The sequence below is a fragment of the Hoplias malabaricus genome, chromosome 5 (genome assembly GCF_029633855.1).
Source record: "Hoplias malabaricus isolate fHopMal1 chromosome 5, fHopMal1.hap1, whole genome shotgun sequence".
NCBI lineage: Eukaryota > Metazoa > Chordata > Actinopteri > Characiformes > Erythrinidae > Hoplias > Hoplias malabaricus.
The window spans coordinates 46,332,607-46,347,131 of record NC_089804.1 but is presented as its reverse complement, the minus strand read 5'-3'; the positions used below and the strand labels follow the sequence as shown (position 1 = coordinate 46,347,131).

At 38.9% G+C, this 14,525-nt stretch overlaps 1 protein-coding gene across 1 annotated transcript in view; it reads right to left on the bottom strand.

Moving 5' to 3' along the window:
* The window catches only part of myh7bb (myosin, heavy chain 7B, cardiac muscle, beta b), an 18,061-nt gene extending 3,536 nt beyond the window's left edge, over nt 1-14,525 (bottom strand). Inside the window, exons 1-31 of the mRNA XM_066671114.1 lie at nt 14,400-14,525; nt 13,559-13,715; nt 13,432-13,459; nt 12,413-12,509; nt 11,794-11,886; nt 11,468-11,531; nt 11,091-11,189; nt 10,894-10,997; nt 10,278-10,416; nt 10,068-10,186; nt 9,581-9,730; nt 8,940-9,110; nt 8,651-8,830; nt 8,069-8,201; nt 7,829-7,899; nt 7,315-7,402; nt 6,744-6,861; nt 6,503-6,626; nt 6,267-6,403; nt 3,752-4,007; nt 3,366-3,608; nt 3,041-3,217; nt 2,759-2,904; nt 2,454-2,544; nt 1,967-2,356; nt 1,732-1,858; nt 1,519-1,637; nt 1,233-1,429; nt 591-774; nt 308-473; nt 101-225 (exon numbers count right to left, since the gene is read on the bottom strand). Of these exons, the coding sequence (XP_066527211.1) occupies nt 101-225; nt 308-473; nt 591-774; nt 1,233-1,429; nt 1,519-1,637; nt 1,732-1,858; nt 1,967-2,356; nt 2,454-2,544; nt 2,759-2,904; nt 3,041-3,217; nt 3,366-3,608; nt 3,752-4,007; nt 6,267-6,403; nt 6,503-6,626; nt 6,744-6,861; nt 7,315-7,402; nt 7,829-7,899; nt 8,069-8,201; nt 8,651-8,830; nt 8,940-9,110; nt 9,581-9,730; nt 10,068-10,186; nt 10,278-10,416; nt 10,894-10,997; nt 11,091-11,189; nt 11,468-11,531; nt 11,794-11,886; nt 12,413-12,509; nt 13,432-13,459; nt 13,559-13,715; nt 14,400-14,510 (4,404 nt within the window). The 5' untranslated portion in view covers nt 14,511-14,525. The remainder of the gene's footprint in view (nt 1-100; nt 226-307; nt 474-590; nt 775-1,232; nt 1,430-1,518; nt 1,638-1,731; nt 1,859-1,966; nt 2,357-2,453; nt 2,545-2,758; nt 2,905-3,040; nt 3,218-3,365; nt 3,609-3,751; nt 4,008-6,266; nt 6,404-6,502; nt 6,627-6,743; nt 6,862-7,314; nt 7,403-7,828; nt 7,900-8,068; nt 8,202-8,650; nt 8,831-8,939; nt 9,111-9,580; nt 9,731-10,067; nt 10,187-10,277; nt 10,417-10,893; nt 10,998-11,090; nt 11,190-11,467; nt 11,532-11,793; nt 11,887-12,412; nt 12,510-13,431; nt 13,460-13,558; nt 13,716-14,399) is intronic.

Genomic DNA, 14,525 nt, shown 5'->3' with positions numbered 1-14,525 from the left:
CCCAGTGAGAGAGAAAGACAATGATTGTAAGACCCAAGTATGGCAGGCCGTGGACAGTTAATAGACGTTGTTGAGTGATGGCAGTGACTCTATACCCCACCTCAGCTTCCTCCAGAGCTGCTTGGATATTACTCTTCTCTTGGTCCAAAACCTTTTTAGTCTGCTCCAGTTCATGGATAGCCTTGCTTCCATGACTCACCTGCTCAGTCAGGTCAATGATTTCCTCTGCCAAAGCACAAGGTTTGATTGTTTATGAAAGCCCTTACTTCAAACAGCCTAATTAAGTTAATTCCCTGAATATGATTACCTTGCAGGTTCTTGTTCTCCCGTTTAACGGTCTCCAGGTGATCAAGTGCCTCCTCATAAGAGTTCTTGAGTTTAAACAGCTCAGTGCTCAGACTGCGGGACTCTCTCTGAGAGCTCTCCAACTCTGCTTGTGTCTCCTCAAATTTCTGCTTCCATTCAGACAACACCTGAGCAATAAACAAATACAAGTTTGTAATTAAAGCTGTGCTGCGCTGAGTAGGAGAAGTCACTTTTCCTTAACAGAAAAGCCTCTGAGACAGCCATAGAAACAAAAGTGTAAGAACCTTGTCAAAATTGCGCTGTTTTTTGTCTAATGCAGCGGCAACAGCATTGCAGCGTTCTAGGTCCACCATTAAGTCCTCAATCTCAGTCAGCAGGCGACTTTTGGTCTTTTCCAATGAGGCACACTTGGCATTTGTGGTTTCTATCATCTCCTCTGAACTCTGCAACCGAGTCACCAGCTTCTTTCTGTGTGGAGTGTGAACAAAGACAAAGATGTACAAGCTGCAGTCTAGCTTTGGGCCACAATATATAACATCAACTGGCCCTATATAAACGAGTGTCAGTATATATCATGGCTTGGCACCTATTGTAAAAATCCTTCATCCTGAATATTGTTGCTGTCCAATGAAGAGCATCTCTGGAATAGTAACTTTACAGATTGAAAGTAAGAAGGTTTTTTCTATGTAAGTCAATGTAAAAAGATTTTATTCCAAGTAATTTTGGAGCAATTCTATTGGTCCATCCATCATGAAATTTGAAAAAGGACAGCTACAGTGTTCAAATGACTAAAAAGCCACAAAATTAAAAACTTAAAAAAATCTACAGAAATGAAAATGCATGTTTTATTTTGACAGTGATGTGTGAAGCTTTATCTTAAATTTATTACAGCCTGGATAGCCTGGGAAATTCACAAGAATATTTACTTGGCTTCTTCCAGTTCTTCAGTTCTTTGAATGGCATCAGTCTCATATTTCGTCCTCCATTGTGCAATCTCAGCATTGGCTTTGGATAGGGCACGCTGCAGCTCAGATTTGGCTTCTTGCTCTTCTTCAAACTGCTCTCTGAGTAGATCGCAGTCATGTCTGGAGGACTGCAGTGCATGAGCTAAAGCATTCTTTGCCTATAGCAGCAAAATCAGCATGTTAATGTTTACTCCTCCTCCTCCAGTTATGAAAGAAATGTCTGTAGGCTGGCATTTGATCATCTCACCCTGCACTCCTCCTCCAGCTGCTTCTTCATATCATCCCCAGAGTGCATCAGAGAAACTTTATTGCGCTGCAGCTGTGTCACCAAGACCTCCCGCTCCTCCAGTCTACGACTGTTCTCAGCTGTGGGTTGAGAGGGCATATGGAGTATAAAGGCTGTGAAGTCCTGAGGTACAACATTCAGCAAGAAATGTTCTTAACACAAAGCCATCCTTACCATTCTCTGTCTGGGCCCTAGCTTTTTGAGTGGTAACATCCATTAGCTGCCGTTGAAGTTCTTCAGTTTTGGCCTTAGACTCATTTAGCTGGTCCTCAAACATCCTGCACATCTTCTCTGTTGCAGTCTGTGGCACGAAATGTTTATAGTCAGTGGTTATCGTGGTTAAAAAGGTGATTCTTAACTTGCAAGATCTATAGCACCCATTAATGAGATCTCCTTATCATAATCTCACCTTGGCCCTTGAGAGCTGCTCCATATTAGAAACCAGATCATCAGCCTCCATCCTGGCCTCAGCCTTCTCCTTCTCCAGTTTCTGTTTGACCCTCTGCAGGTTGTCCAACTGCTCGCTCAGTTCAGCCACACTGTCTGCATGCTTCTTTCTCAGCATAGCCGCTGTGGCCTCGTGATGTAGGGAGGCTTCTTCCAAGTCTCGACGCAGCTTCAGAAAATCTGCTTCTCGCTTCTTGTTCATCTCGATCTGAGCTGCAGTGGCTCCCCCTGCCTCCTCAAGCCGCTCGCTCAGCTCCTCTAGCTCCCGGGTCACATCCAAGCGTTGTTTCTCTGCTTTTGCTCGAGCTGCCCGCTCTGCCTCCAGCTCTTCCTCCAGCTCCTCAATGCGAGTCTGCAAGGCAGTCACCACCTCAATCACACTGTTTATTTACTTTGGTATTTAAAATGCAAATGGAATCAGTTTTAGGCAGAAGGTGTAGTCAGTTCACCTGCAGTTCCTTTGTTTTCTTCTGCAGTTGTATCACTAGAGCTTGTTCATCTTCAATCTTGGAGCTGATGTTACTCATTTCAAGGTCTTTCCTGAAAAAGTACAGGTAGAAATGCCATGTAGTCAATGACGGTCCATATAAAAAGATTTAATCCCAAATAAATTTGGAGCATTTATATTGGTTGATTCATCAAGAAAGCTTCATACAATGTGAAGAACAGCTGCCATGTTGCTATGTTCAAATTATGCAGTAAACAAATTATTTTTTATTATTATTTTTTTGGATATTGACATTTGACTTCTTACTTCTTTAGCCTGTCTTCTAACAGTTGTTTGTCATTCTCCAGGTCCATAGCTGACTCAATAGAGAGCTTTAAATCTCCTTCCAGCTTACGCTTGACTCGTTCAAGGTCCATCCGCACCTTTTTCTCTTGCTCCAAACTGCCCTCTAGCTGTAGATGAAAGTTTATTCATGTTTCAAAGTGCGTTACTATAAACTAATGTAGTTATTCTTTTAGGAGTAAAGCTTCATTCTATGAGGATGGCTTAGCCGTGTTGGTGTTTTTTTGGGGGTTGCCCCATACTTACATCGTCCACCTGCTGCTCTAGCTTGATTTTAGCCTTTGTCAGCATGTTGACCTTGTCCTCTTCTGCCTGTAGGTCTTCTAGAGCTTGCTGATGAGCATCCTGCAGGGCTTTCTTCTCTTTAGACAGCTTAAGAATGGTCTCATCCAAAGTTGCCATCTCTTCTACCAAATTCTTCACCTGGACACCAAACAGAAATAACAATAAGAACTGTTCAGTTGGAGACAACCATGAAAGCTGTGCAGTTCACAAGTGAGAACAAGAAGGTACAAAATCTTGCAGTGCTGTTTTTGGAGACCCTGACCACCTTCAGCACATCTGTGCTAACCTTATTCTCAGTTGCATGTTTCTCTTTCTCCACCTTGGCCAAGGTCATCTCCAGGTCATCAAGATCCTTCTTCAGTTCCGCACACTCATCCTCCAGCTTGCGTTTTTTGGTGAGCAAGCTAGAACTCATCTCCTCTTCATCTTCAAGTCTTTCCATGAGCTCCTTCACTTTCGCTTCCATCTGGATCTTTGACTTGATCAGAAGGTTACATCTTTCTTCTGCATCTGCCAGATTATCTTGCTCCTGCAGGTCAAATGTGTAAGAGTTGTGCAGATGATTTTCCGCTTCACTGACATGTAGACATGCTATTGAAATATCAGTTGATAATCCTGTCAACTAATATTTTTTTCTGAGATCAGTGTAGTTTTAATATTTTGGACACTTACAGCTTGAAGTTGCAGAGACAGGTCATTTTTCTCTTGTGCCAAGGAAACCTGGCGTTCTTCCAGTTCCTTTCGCTTGGCCTCTGACCTCTCCAGTGCTTCCTTTAACTTCTGGAATTCTTCCTTAAGTGCAGCCAGCTCTTTTTCTGTGGCTGCACTTCTGAGGAGAGGCTTGATCTTGAAGAAGAGGCACATCCATGGCCAGTTCTTTACAGCATGATATGACCGAATATTCCACTGAATCACCATAATAGCCTCCCTGTAAAAGAATAAAAGTATATTTGTAATATATATGTTGATCAGCAAAAAAAAGATTGAAAACCTAGACAACACAGTGAAGTGAGTAACTTTTTAATTATCTAGTTACACTAGCACTTATGAAGGTGTGGGATAAATTATGGTGGTTAAATTATTTTGGTCTGAGTATCTCCATAACTGCAGGTCTCGTGGGATGCTCACAGTATGCAGTTGTTAGGTTAGTATCTGCCAAAATTGGTCCAAAGAAAGACAACCAGTGAATCACTGACATGGTCAGGGGTGCGAAGGCACACTGATGCACATGGGGATTGGTTTTAATCTTTTAAACTGGCTGATAATTCCATACAAGGAAGGGCCCCATATTGGATTAATTAGCACATTGGCACTGTATTAAAAAACTATTTTGGCATAAGCAAACCAATGTAACATTTAATGTAACCTTACATGGTTATTATAGTAGGGGAGGGGCTCACAGGGGAAGCTCCCATCATACTTAACGGCAGCCCTTTTTTTAAAACAAGGGATTCTGGTGGTCAGGAATTTATGGGGCATTGTGGAGAGAAAAAACTTTAATAAACAGGTATTTAAAGAATGTGTTTTATTAGATTTAGCCTTTTTTTGTTGTTGTTGTTGTTGTTTTTTAAATCAACAAAATTGGTGCAGATCATTCCAAGTTTAAACTAATGAGAAACAGATGTAGCAGACCTTGTGGTGCGTTGTATGGCGTGAGTTGCAAGCTAGTTTAATAAATTGGTTTGTTTCAGATTTCCAAGAGCATGGCTTGAACAATTCTATCAACTGTAATCATTAACCTCCAGGTTTTTAATAACATGGAGAACTTGATTTGATACTTTTTTTTTTGTCTACCCCCCACCCCTTTAGTTCTGTGTATGAAGGGCCCAGCCTCCATCTTGTTAGTGTAACCCAAACTTTCTGCCCCCATTGTTCTAAATTAGCTCAGCAAAAGCCAGCACCAAATAGGGCCAGAGCACCTCACGCCATTGTCTCTTATTCTATATCAGTAAGTCTGCAGTGACACTCAACATGCCTGGAGAGAAAATCAATTCCGCATTGCTGGCATGACGGCACACTGAGGGACAGACCGAGGTTGCACAGAGGTCATTGATTATCTGCAGCCCAACTCAGTGGTGAAACAAGAGGAGTTAATCCTCAGTCACCTGGGCTGGCATGTCAGCAATGTGTCTGCTCTTGACTACAACCGTTCCTAACAAAGGGGCTAGAGAGGGAGCAGGTGCATAGATGGAGGTTATTTATAATAGGGAAACAGAGGGTGGGGGTGAGGTACTAGACAACTGGCATGATGTCTCATAGAGGGACACATGACCCACCTCCACACCTGCTTTTGTCAATGCCATTTGGAGTGGAAAGGGTTTAACAGGGCTTTATCCACAGGGACCACACACACGATCCTGTGTTTGTGTGTGGACACACGCCCAACACACGTCGCACCACAGGCCAGACCTATTGCACACATTCCCTGCATACATCTATAAACACTGGGTCCCACACCCTCACATTCAACACTTTAGCACTGTGGTTAGGAATAGCTTAGGAGCAGAACAACAGGCATCTCTAAAGATTCCTCATGTGAAACAGACACAAACTGATGGTAAAATGCTATTTAAAGATGAATGCCACCAGTTTCCATGTAATCATTAACATTTAAATCAGAGTATATTAAATGCAACTAAAATTGTCTATTTTCAAAATACATTCCTGTCAGAGTGGTCTATATACACATTCAGTTTCAATTAGCTTATTATGAGGATTCAAAAGAGGATTGTATGTTCAATTGTGCACAGCTTGTATAAACTGTAGAAAATGTATGAAATCAAATCAGTTCAGCTTCTTCAGAGGAGCTTATGCTACCAATGCTCAGTTCCAAGTATGGGCTTGATTGGTATAAAGGTCCTAGCATTGGGCTAAAGGGCAATGAAACGTCTGTTCCATGGAGTGATGGGGCACCTCCCAGGACTCCCATTTCAGTCTCTGGTTCTTTTCTCTGCTACTAAAAAAATAAAACGCTGGGAATGATGACATTTATATTTAAATTTGAAAAACTGGTGGCCTTCCGCTATAAGAGGTGTGGGGTGAACTATGACACAAAGTTTATGATTGCAGTCTTCTGACTGCTTGTGACTTCTGAAGTGAAATAATATTTTGGTCTCTGAAGTGTACAATCATTTTTTTAAAGAGCTGGCCCACTGATAACAGTAAACTCTTGGTGCATTGGTCGTACTTCTCTTGCATCAGCTTCCTCCGCACCACCCTCATAAGTTTGCCCCTGCAGAAGGCCTGTAACATAGTGATGATCTTCGCCAGACGCTCATCCCTCATGTCTTCCAACTGGCCCAGCAGACCAGCTTTAAAAAACACCTGCAGATTTCACAGAATGGAGCTTGGTCAGGGTCAAAACAGCACAGTAACCGCAGGCTGAAAGAGCAGAAAAATAATGGTAGAAAGTTTTTTACTCACTTTGGTGTGGCCAAATTTATATTGACTATGGTCAATGTCCAGAGAGCCCAGCAACTTCTCTGCAGCCTTCCTGCTGTCCACGTAGGTATCCTCTGGAATTGCTGAAGGGTTTAATATACGGTACCTGTAGAAATGTTTCAATCAATCAGTTATTCAAAGGTCAATGCGAAATGGTACCAAGTGACCTTAGTAATATGTAAGGTCTTTTAAACCATGGAGGCCTAAAAGCATTAAAACTCACCGCTGTTTAAAGTCTGCATATAGAATACGATTGGGAAACCCCTTCCTACAGATACGGATGCCTTCTAGAACTCCATTACAGCGCAGCTGGTGCAGGACGAGGAACGGCTCCATCGTTCCTACCAGGAACAGGAAGAACATTGAGAGACATCCAGTGAGACTTTAAAGTTAGAGGTAAATTTTAAAGGGATAACTTTTTAAGGGGGGATCAAAGCTATTAGTGGTCAACAAAAGCTAGTTCCTCTCTTCTAGACAGCAGCTGCTGTTTGAGTGATGATTTGTCTTAAACTGAATGCTGGATAAAATCTAGCGCATCAGTTTATATTATACAAATATATAACCCGGCGCCCCCTCCAGGGTCTATTCCCGGCTTGCGCCCAATGATTCCAGGTAGGCTCTGACCCTGAACTGGATAAGTGCTTACAGATTATGAATGAATGAATAAAATATATAACCCTCAACTAACTGCTGCAATTTTAATCCTAGTGGAAATGGCTTTAGAACATTTATGTTCTGTCTTCAAAACCATTTGCCTGCTTTTATTTTTGTCTCTACTTATATTGAACTCTTACCTGCAGTCTTGGTCTCATTGGGGATGATACAGCGCACAAAGTGAGGCTGAGTGCTCTTCAGGTTCTTCATCAGCTTGTTGAGATTCTCCTGTTAAAGGACATAGGAATTATCTAAATGTTTTAATGACTGGGAAACACCGAGACCTTTGAGAAGAGCTGCTCTTAAACTTATCCAAATTGGTGGCTTAAACTTATCCAAATTGGAATCTTACCGATTCTAATCCATGGTGCTGCAGGTGAGAGTGGAGCCAGCACAGACTTAAAGTGATGTTCATGGGTGAAGATACCTAAACATCACTGCAAGTCTTAACTGCCTCGCTCTCCAACATCTTCGTGGGGCTCGTGGGTCCATAACACAAGGTAACATTCTATATTAGTTTGATATATTTCATGTTTACTCTGCCAGACCATCATAGTGATTTGTTGTCTCCTTCGTTCCTCAAGACTTAGAACATATAACAGTTCTCCCCTAAAATTTAGGCGGTTCCCTTCAACTACCTGCTTTATAACCCACCTTGTGAAGCTGTGACACCGTTTGGAAAGATGCTCCTTTCTTCCTCTTTTCCTTGCTCCCAGGTTTTGGCTCTGCACCTGCCAGAATGTGATGGACAGAAATGTCATTAAGATGTCTCTATTCTTCCTGTCAGCAGTACATACACACATGCTGATTTTCAGTAGCTGTAATACTGACATGACTGTAGAGATTCTTAAGATATTAAACAGCATATATTAGACTTAAATGAAATGTACAAACCTGCATCTAAACTGACAAAGTGCTCAAACAGGGTTGACATTAACTTGTTGGATGATTTTTGGAAGATGCTCACAACAGTCTCATTCAGAGGGTCTTTATTCTTGTCCAGCCATCCACTGATGTTGTATGGCACCTGTGAACACAGTATTAAGTGTTATATAAAAAATCTAGTTACTCAAGGTTGCTTATTGAAGACTGTAACATGATCCCAAAAGCATTTGGACACTTGTTCGGACTATTTGGCTGGTGTTTTTCAAATGACTGTAATTTGACATGTTTATGTGTAGACTTCAGCAGTTTTGCAACCAAAATACCTTTGATATTTTTATAGCATTAATTTAAAGCAAGCACTCTCAAATTCCACAGTAATAAGGATAGCTCAGACTTTAAAGGACAGCTCTGGCTTAGAGTAGGCCTAAACTTTTCACAAGGGGCTCCTATAGTTTTTTGTTTTTTATTTTCCTCAGAAACATTTCATGAAGTAACTTTAAGAACTTTGCCAATTTTCAAATGTTTGAGTTCCCCAAATACTTTCTGGGGCCATGGAATATAGCAGTAATGCAAGGTAAAATGCACACTCACCACACCGGCGTAGTGGACCAACTCAAAGTGGGTCTCATATTTACGTTTCTTGTCAGGTTTTGCTTTCAGAAAGTTGGGAGATTTGCCAAGGTGGTTGTCGTAGAGTTTAGCTTTAAAGCTACTGTCTGTGGCCTTGGGGAACATGCACTCTTCCTCCATTATAGACATTATACCTAGAGGCTGATATCAACAGATTAGAAGAGAACCAATCATATGTTTAGATCAAATACTTTCCATGTAAAGTCTGAAGACCAGTGCATATGCAAATATCCACACAAAATAAGCCCACCTTCTCAATGAGGTCGATGCAGGCCTGCAGGTCTAGGCCAAAGTCAATGAATGTCCATTCAATGCCTTCAGTCTTGTATTCCTCCTGCTCCAGGATGAACATGTGGTGATTGAAAAACTGCTGCAGCTTTTCGTTGGTGAAGTTGATGCACAGCTGCTCAAAATTGTTAAACTGTCAGCACAAGAATAAAGAGAAAGTCACAGAATGAGAAAAATGTATAGAATGTGGTGAAATTTTGTTTATATTTCGTTTAATACAGATTTTGTTTAATTTTGTTTAACTGTTCGTTTAAATGAGCTGTTAATTCAAAAAATATTTATAGGTTTATAATAAGTAGACTGTTAGTACATTGTAATATATTGAAATCAAATGTAGTCTATACAAACGTTATGGAACATTTTATATTTTACATTTTACCTATACATTAATTTCAGTGAATAAACAGAGATTGTACACTTAAATTTTTAGAGAAATACCATTTTAGATTTTGTTCATGGTAGAGGAGGAGGAAAAATATTCAAACTTCAGTATCAAATCAACAAAATATAATTTGAGCAAGGGAGTTCACAAATATGCACACAGCTGTGTTTAACATACTAAATTTTGCAGTATTTTGAACCTCCTTTAACAAAGTCAGTCACCTCAAAAATCTCAAAGCCAGCAATGTCCAGGACACCTATGAAGAACTGGCGAGGGATGGAAGTGTAAAGAGTCCTATTGATCCTGCTGACCAGCCATTTAAACATGCGGTCATAAGTAGCCTTGGCAAGGGCTCCTACAGAATAGGTCACCTGGGAATCCAAAGAAAACATATTCAGAAAAATTATTATTATTATTATTATTATTATTTTTTTTTTAAATTTCAGGCAACTTTATTCATTGTCATTTCCACACACTAGCTAGGTCTCCCCTAACCACATGATGTGCTATCATGCTGAGAGTATGGTGCTGAGAGACAGGAAATGAGAAGGGGTGATCCTATTTATTCAAGGATGGCTGTGATATCTCCAGTGATCAAGCTAATCTTGATGACAGGTCACTTAAGAGATCATTACTAATGTTTTTTAATGTAGAGACAGATGTAGAGACTCTACCCGTTATCCTTTTGGGAAATAGCTTAAAACTCACCTGTTCCACAGTCTGGCCTCTCACAATGTACTCGTTGCCCACCTTCACTCTGGGATGCAACAGGCCTTTTATAAGCTCAGCTGAGTTGATCCCCATCAGGTAGGATGCTTTATCAGCACCTAAGCAAAACAAACATATCATCATGTTCCAAGAAGGGTAGGATTCCAAACTCTGAGATGAGTTCACAATTTGTATGAGATCTGGCCATACTTTCAGTTCCATCTGCTTCTGCCTGCTCCTCTCTTTGCTTCACTTTAAACCTCATGTTACCAAAGTGCATAATGGCACCCACAATTTTATAACAGCCATATTTCTCCTCAGGGGTAAAGCCAAGAGTATCCATGGCATGCTAAAGGAAAAGAGAGTAAAAGAAGTGTTCAGAATGTACATATGGTACATTTGGACAGAGACCACTCTTCTATTTCCATTCAGGTATAAATGACTATAATATTACATTATATATAATATTATATACCAGATAGAATATTATTTAGAATATAAAAATAAAAGGACGAAAGAGAAACAACAAATGAATATTAGTGATAAAACAAGTGTTTCCAAGATCTGATCACTAAAACTGGATTACTTCTGAAAATAAGAATTTGCAACCAATGTCTGACACTGAAATTTGGTGTGTTGTGAAAGGAGCTGAAGCTGTATTTAAGGCAAACAGTGGAGAGTTCTGAAAGCATTTGTTCTGTTATCTGTTAAATGTTTTATTATATAAATACTTAATGTTTTTTTTTTACTGAAAATAAAATAAATGAAGGGTGGCCTTTGGCTTCTGCACTATACTTTAGCAAATAAAGAATAAAGAATATTTTACATCTGTTGCAAGTAGTTCTTCTCCATCATCCAAATGATCTACTGTGGTCACACCCTGAGAGCAGAAGTGGTAATCGAAGGGATTTGATGACACCAGCAGCATGTCTGCATTTACAAAAATGAAGAGAAGCCAAACTGAGCATGATTCAGAAAGAAGAAATATTCTGCAGTTAACATTTTTCTTTCTTTTTTTTCTACCTTGAAGTTCTGGTTTCCTGTGAGATAAGATTTGGTAGTAGATGTGATAGCTTCTCTCTCCGGGCTGCTGAAATATCACTCTGGATTTTTCAAGAAGATCTAATAATCAGAAAATTATGAAGAATATATGAGAATGAAGATGAGGAAATATGTTAGAAGGAGAACTTGCCTTGGCAAACTTAAAGTCCCTTAAAATGAAAAAACTTAAAACTTAGTCCCTTCCGAAGGTATCCCAGGTGGTTACTAAAGTATTGCTATGCCATTACTATGGTATCCCAAGTGGTTGCTAAGGTTCTTAGACAAATCCTAGAACAACATAATAATAAAATAAAAAAGGGACTGCTTTGTCAAGCCAAGATAATAGAATCGGTTCTTACAGATTTCAATATCAGCAGATGCCAACTTTCCCGTTGGGCCAAAATGGATTCTTATGAACTTGCCCTGGGCAGAAAGAAATTAAAATAGATGACAAATACATGTAGATATAACATCTTCCTATATCCACAACTTAAAAAGTATCTATAGCAATAATATCTAATGTATGATTTAAAATCTCATAATAATGAACCAACAATTCAATGTTATAATTTAGCATTTCATTATAATGTGATTCTATATGTTGTCCTGTTATAAGATAGTACATCACAATTATGAGAAACGTAATTGTGCAGCAGAAACTGACTTCAATTTAATTTTCACTCACAAATCGTGATGAGTTGTCATTCCTGATGGTCTTAGCATTGCCAAAGGCCTCCATCGCTGGGTTGGCTTCTATGATTTGGTCTTCTAGTGTACCCTGTGTGTGTTTTAAGGTGGATAGTGAGGTGACTGTTCATCTGGTGTATAAGCTCAATGATTTTTAAATATGGAAGAGAAAAAAGTGAAAAGAAGGAATCCTTTGGGAAAACAGCACAAAATGACAGAAACTGATGGTCATGAAATATTATTCACCATGATGGAAGGGAATGAATGATAATAGGGCTTGGTCACAAAAAAGATAAGGAAAAAATAGATGAAAATTTTGTTAAAACAAAATACTGCTCTACAGAAGAGAACAGGGAAGGAGTGATTTATAAAACAGTGGAACAAAAAGGGGTCGACAAAAACATTTAGGAAAATCGGGGCTTCAGAGCACTGTTAAAAATGTTTCTGCAAACCACAGTACCAGAAGGGAACATTCAGAAATTATCAAAAAGGAAGAAAAAAAAAAACATAAAATTAAACAAAAATAAGATTTGGGAGGTAAAAATAGGGAAAAGGATGAATGATGAAAAAAGCAAAGATAAAAAGAAAAACACAGAGGGGAAGTGTTCGGCTCTTACTCCTTTTTTGCCCCCTGCTTCTCCGAGAGCAGCTACAATGGCAAAATACTGAATTACTCGTTTTGTGTTGACAGTTTTGCCAGCACCGGACTCTCCGCTAGGAGTGGACAAAATGGGTCAGAAAAAAAAAAATATATGTATATATAAAAAACACACCAGTGTTTAAAAATGGCCTACAAAAACAACAACAGAGCACCAGCATCACCCAGTTTTCAAGATTAGAAAAAGATCACACAATGACTATGATATCTTAAAGAGTTCTTGAGCAAATTAATTTTACCCATATTTTCAAATCTACAAAAATTTTCTGCATTATTAAATTGCTACAACAGAGACAAATTCATAGTGTTTTCGTGTGAAATACTCCCTTCCAGAAAATCGTAAAAATGACAACATATTTTATGGTGAGTTACATAGTGATATGTATAAGTATAGTGATAAACCCATTAACACTGCGATTCTCAAATGGTAAACTAGGGTTCAGTTCCCAGGCTGAGACTGAACATGCTGCACAAAAAAAAATGTCCTGGACAAGACACCTTATACTAAATTAGCTTAATGCTATCATAAGTGTAAGACAGTCTCTAGATAATTTGCATAAATTTAAGACTGGATTTACACAAATTTAATTATACCAAGTGATTTTTCAGTTGTAATAGGAACCAGGTAACTAAATTAAATTATTCTACCAAATATGTATGACCATGATGCTTGGCCTAAAATCTATTCCTGATGGAGTTGGACATAGAGGGCATACAAAATTATTATATTTCTTTTAGCATTTACCATTATCTACATTTCATAAAATATCAAACAAAACGGTATTCTTTATGTTATAGTCATTGCTAGTTGATTCTCAGTTCCTATCATCACAGCTGTAAAGAAAACCCAAGCAGGTGCATTTCTCCACCGTGCTCAGTTTCACAACACTTTATTTACATGGCGACATTTTAATTATGCAGAAAATTCCAGTTTATGTCCAAAGACTCTAGATCATACTTAATATAGTGCTGACTTACGTGATAAGCATGGACTGGTTTTCACGATCTATGACAAAAACATAAAGAATCAGTATAAAACCATACATTTAATCTGCTTGGACTACTGGGAAATTCCTGAAAAAGTAATAAGCGGTCATAATCTTACTTTTCAGCATGTCATTGTAAGCATTATCAGCGATGGAGTAAATATGAGGTGGAGCCTCTGAGCGCCTTTTTCCCTTGTACGCAGCAACCACTTCAGCAGAGTAGACTGGGAGCCATTTGTAGGGATTTACTGTCACACAGAACAGTCCTGAGTATGTCTGTGGAAGAGAACAGAGCTCAGAATTTTTTTTTAACCATTTATTATTGGGTTATTAAAGGGACTACATTAGACTTGCATTATTTTTTCACTTCTCAAATCCATTTGTACTGTTGTTGCAGATTTATGTACAAAGTACACAGGCATAATTTATTTTATTTCAACCCTTTTCCAACATAAAGGTTTAATTATTGCACCTTAAATATTGATTATTGTAAGTGTCTAATTCAAGAAGCTGTCCAGGGTGAAACACTGTTTATAACTTCATGAATAAGCAGGCCTACAGTCCTGTGGACTTAATTAACAGATATACAGTAAGTCTGCTGCATTTTGGGACATCAAAAAGCAGTTTAAAAATTGGCTATTTCTGTAGCTTAGTTTCCATATATGGACAACTTGGGCTTGAGAGTAATTGTTATTGTATATAATCAGAAAAATAACTAGATTTTCCAAAAAAAGTAGGCCCTTCAGTCATATTATAAACTAATATGTGAGTTATGTATTTTTTAATGTGTAGTATTATATATGATACTATTTTAAGTGGCTTTAGAATAGTAAAAAAGACACATTGGAAAAGCCAGATTGTTGTGATGGAAATGTATTGTATTAGATAGGAATAACTGATCATTAATGTTTTTTGTGTTTATTGTCATTGTAATTTTGTGCCACTGTGAATCAGACTCACATAGATCATCCAGAAGCTGTAGCGGCGGCTGAGGTTGAAGAGAACTGAAGCTTCATTAAGGTGTGTCAGCATGGCCATGTCCTCAATTAAGTCAAACTTCGGAGGGTTCATGGGCTGGATGTCATC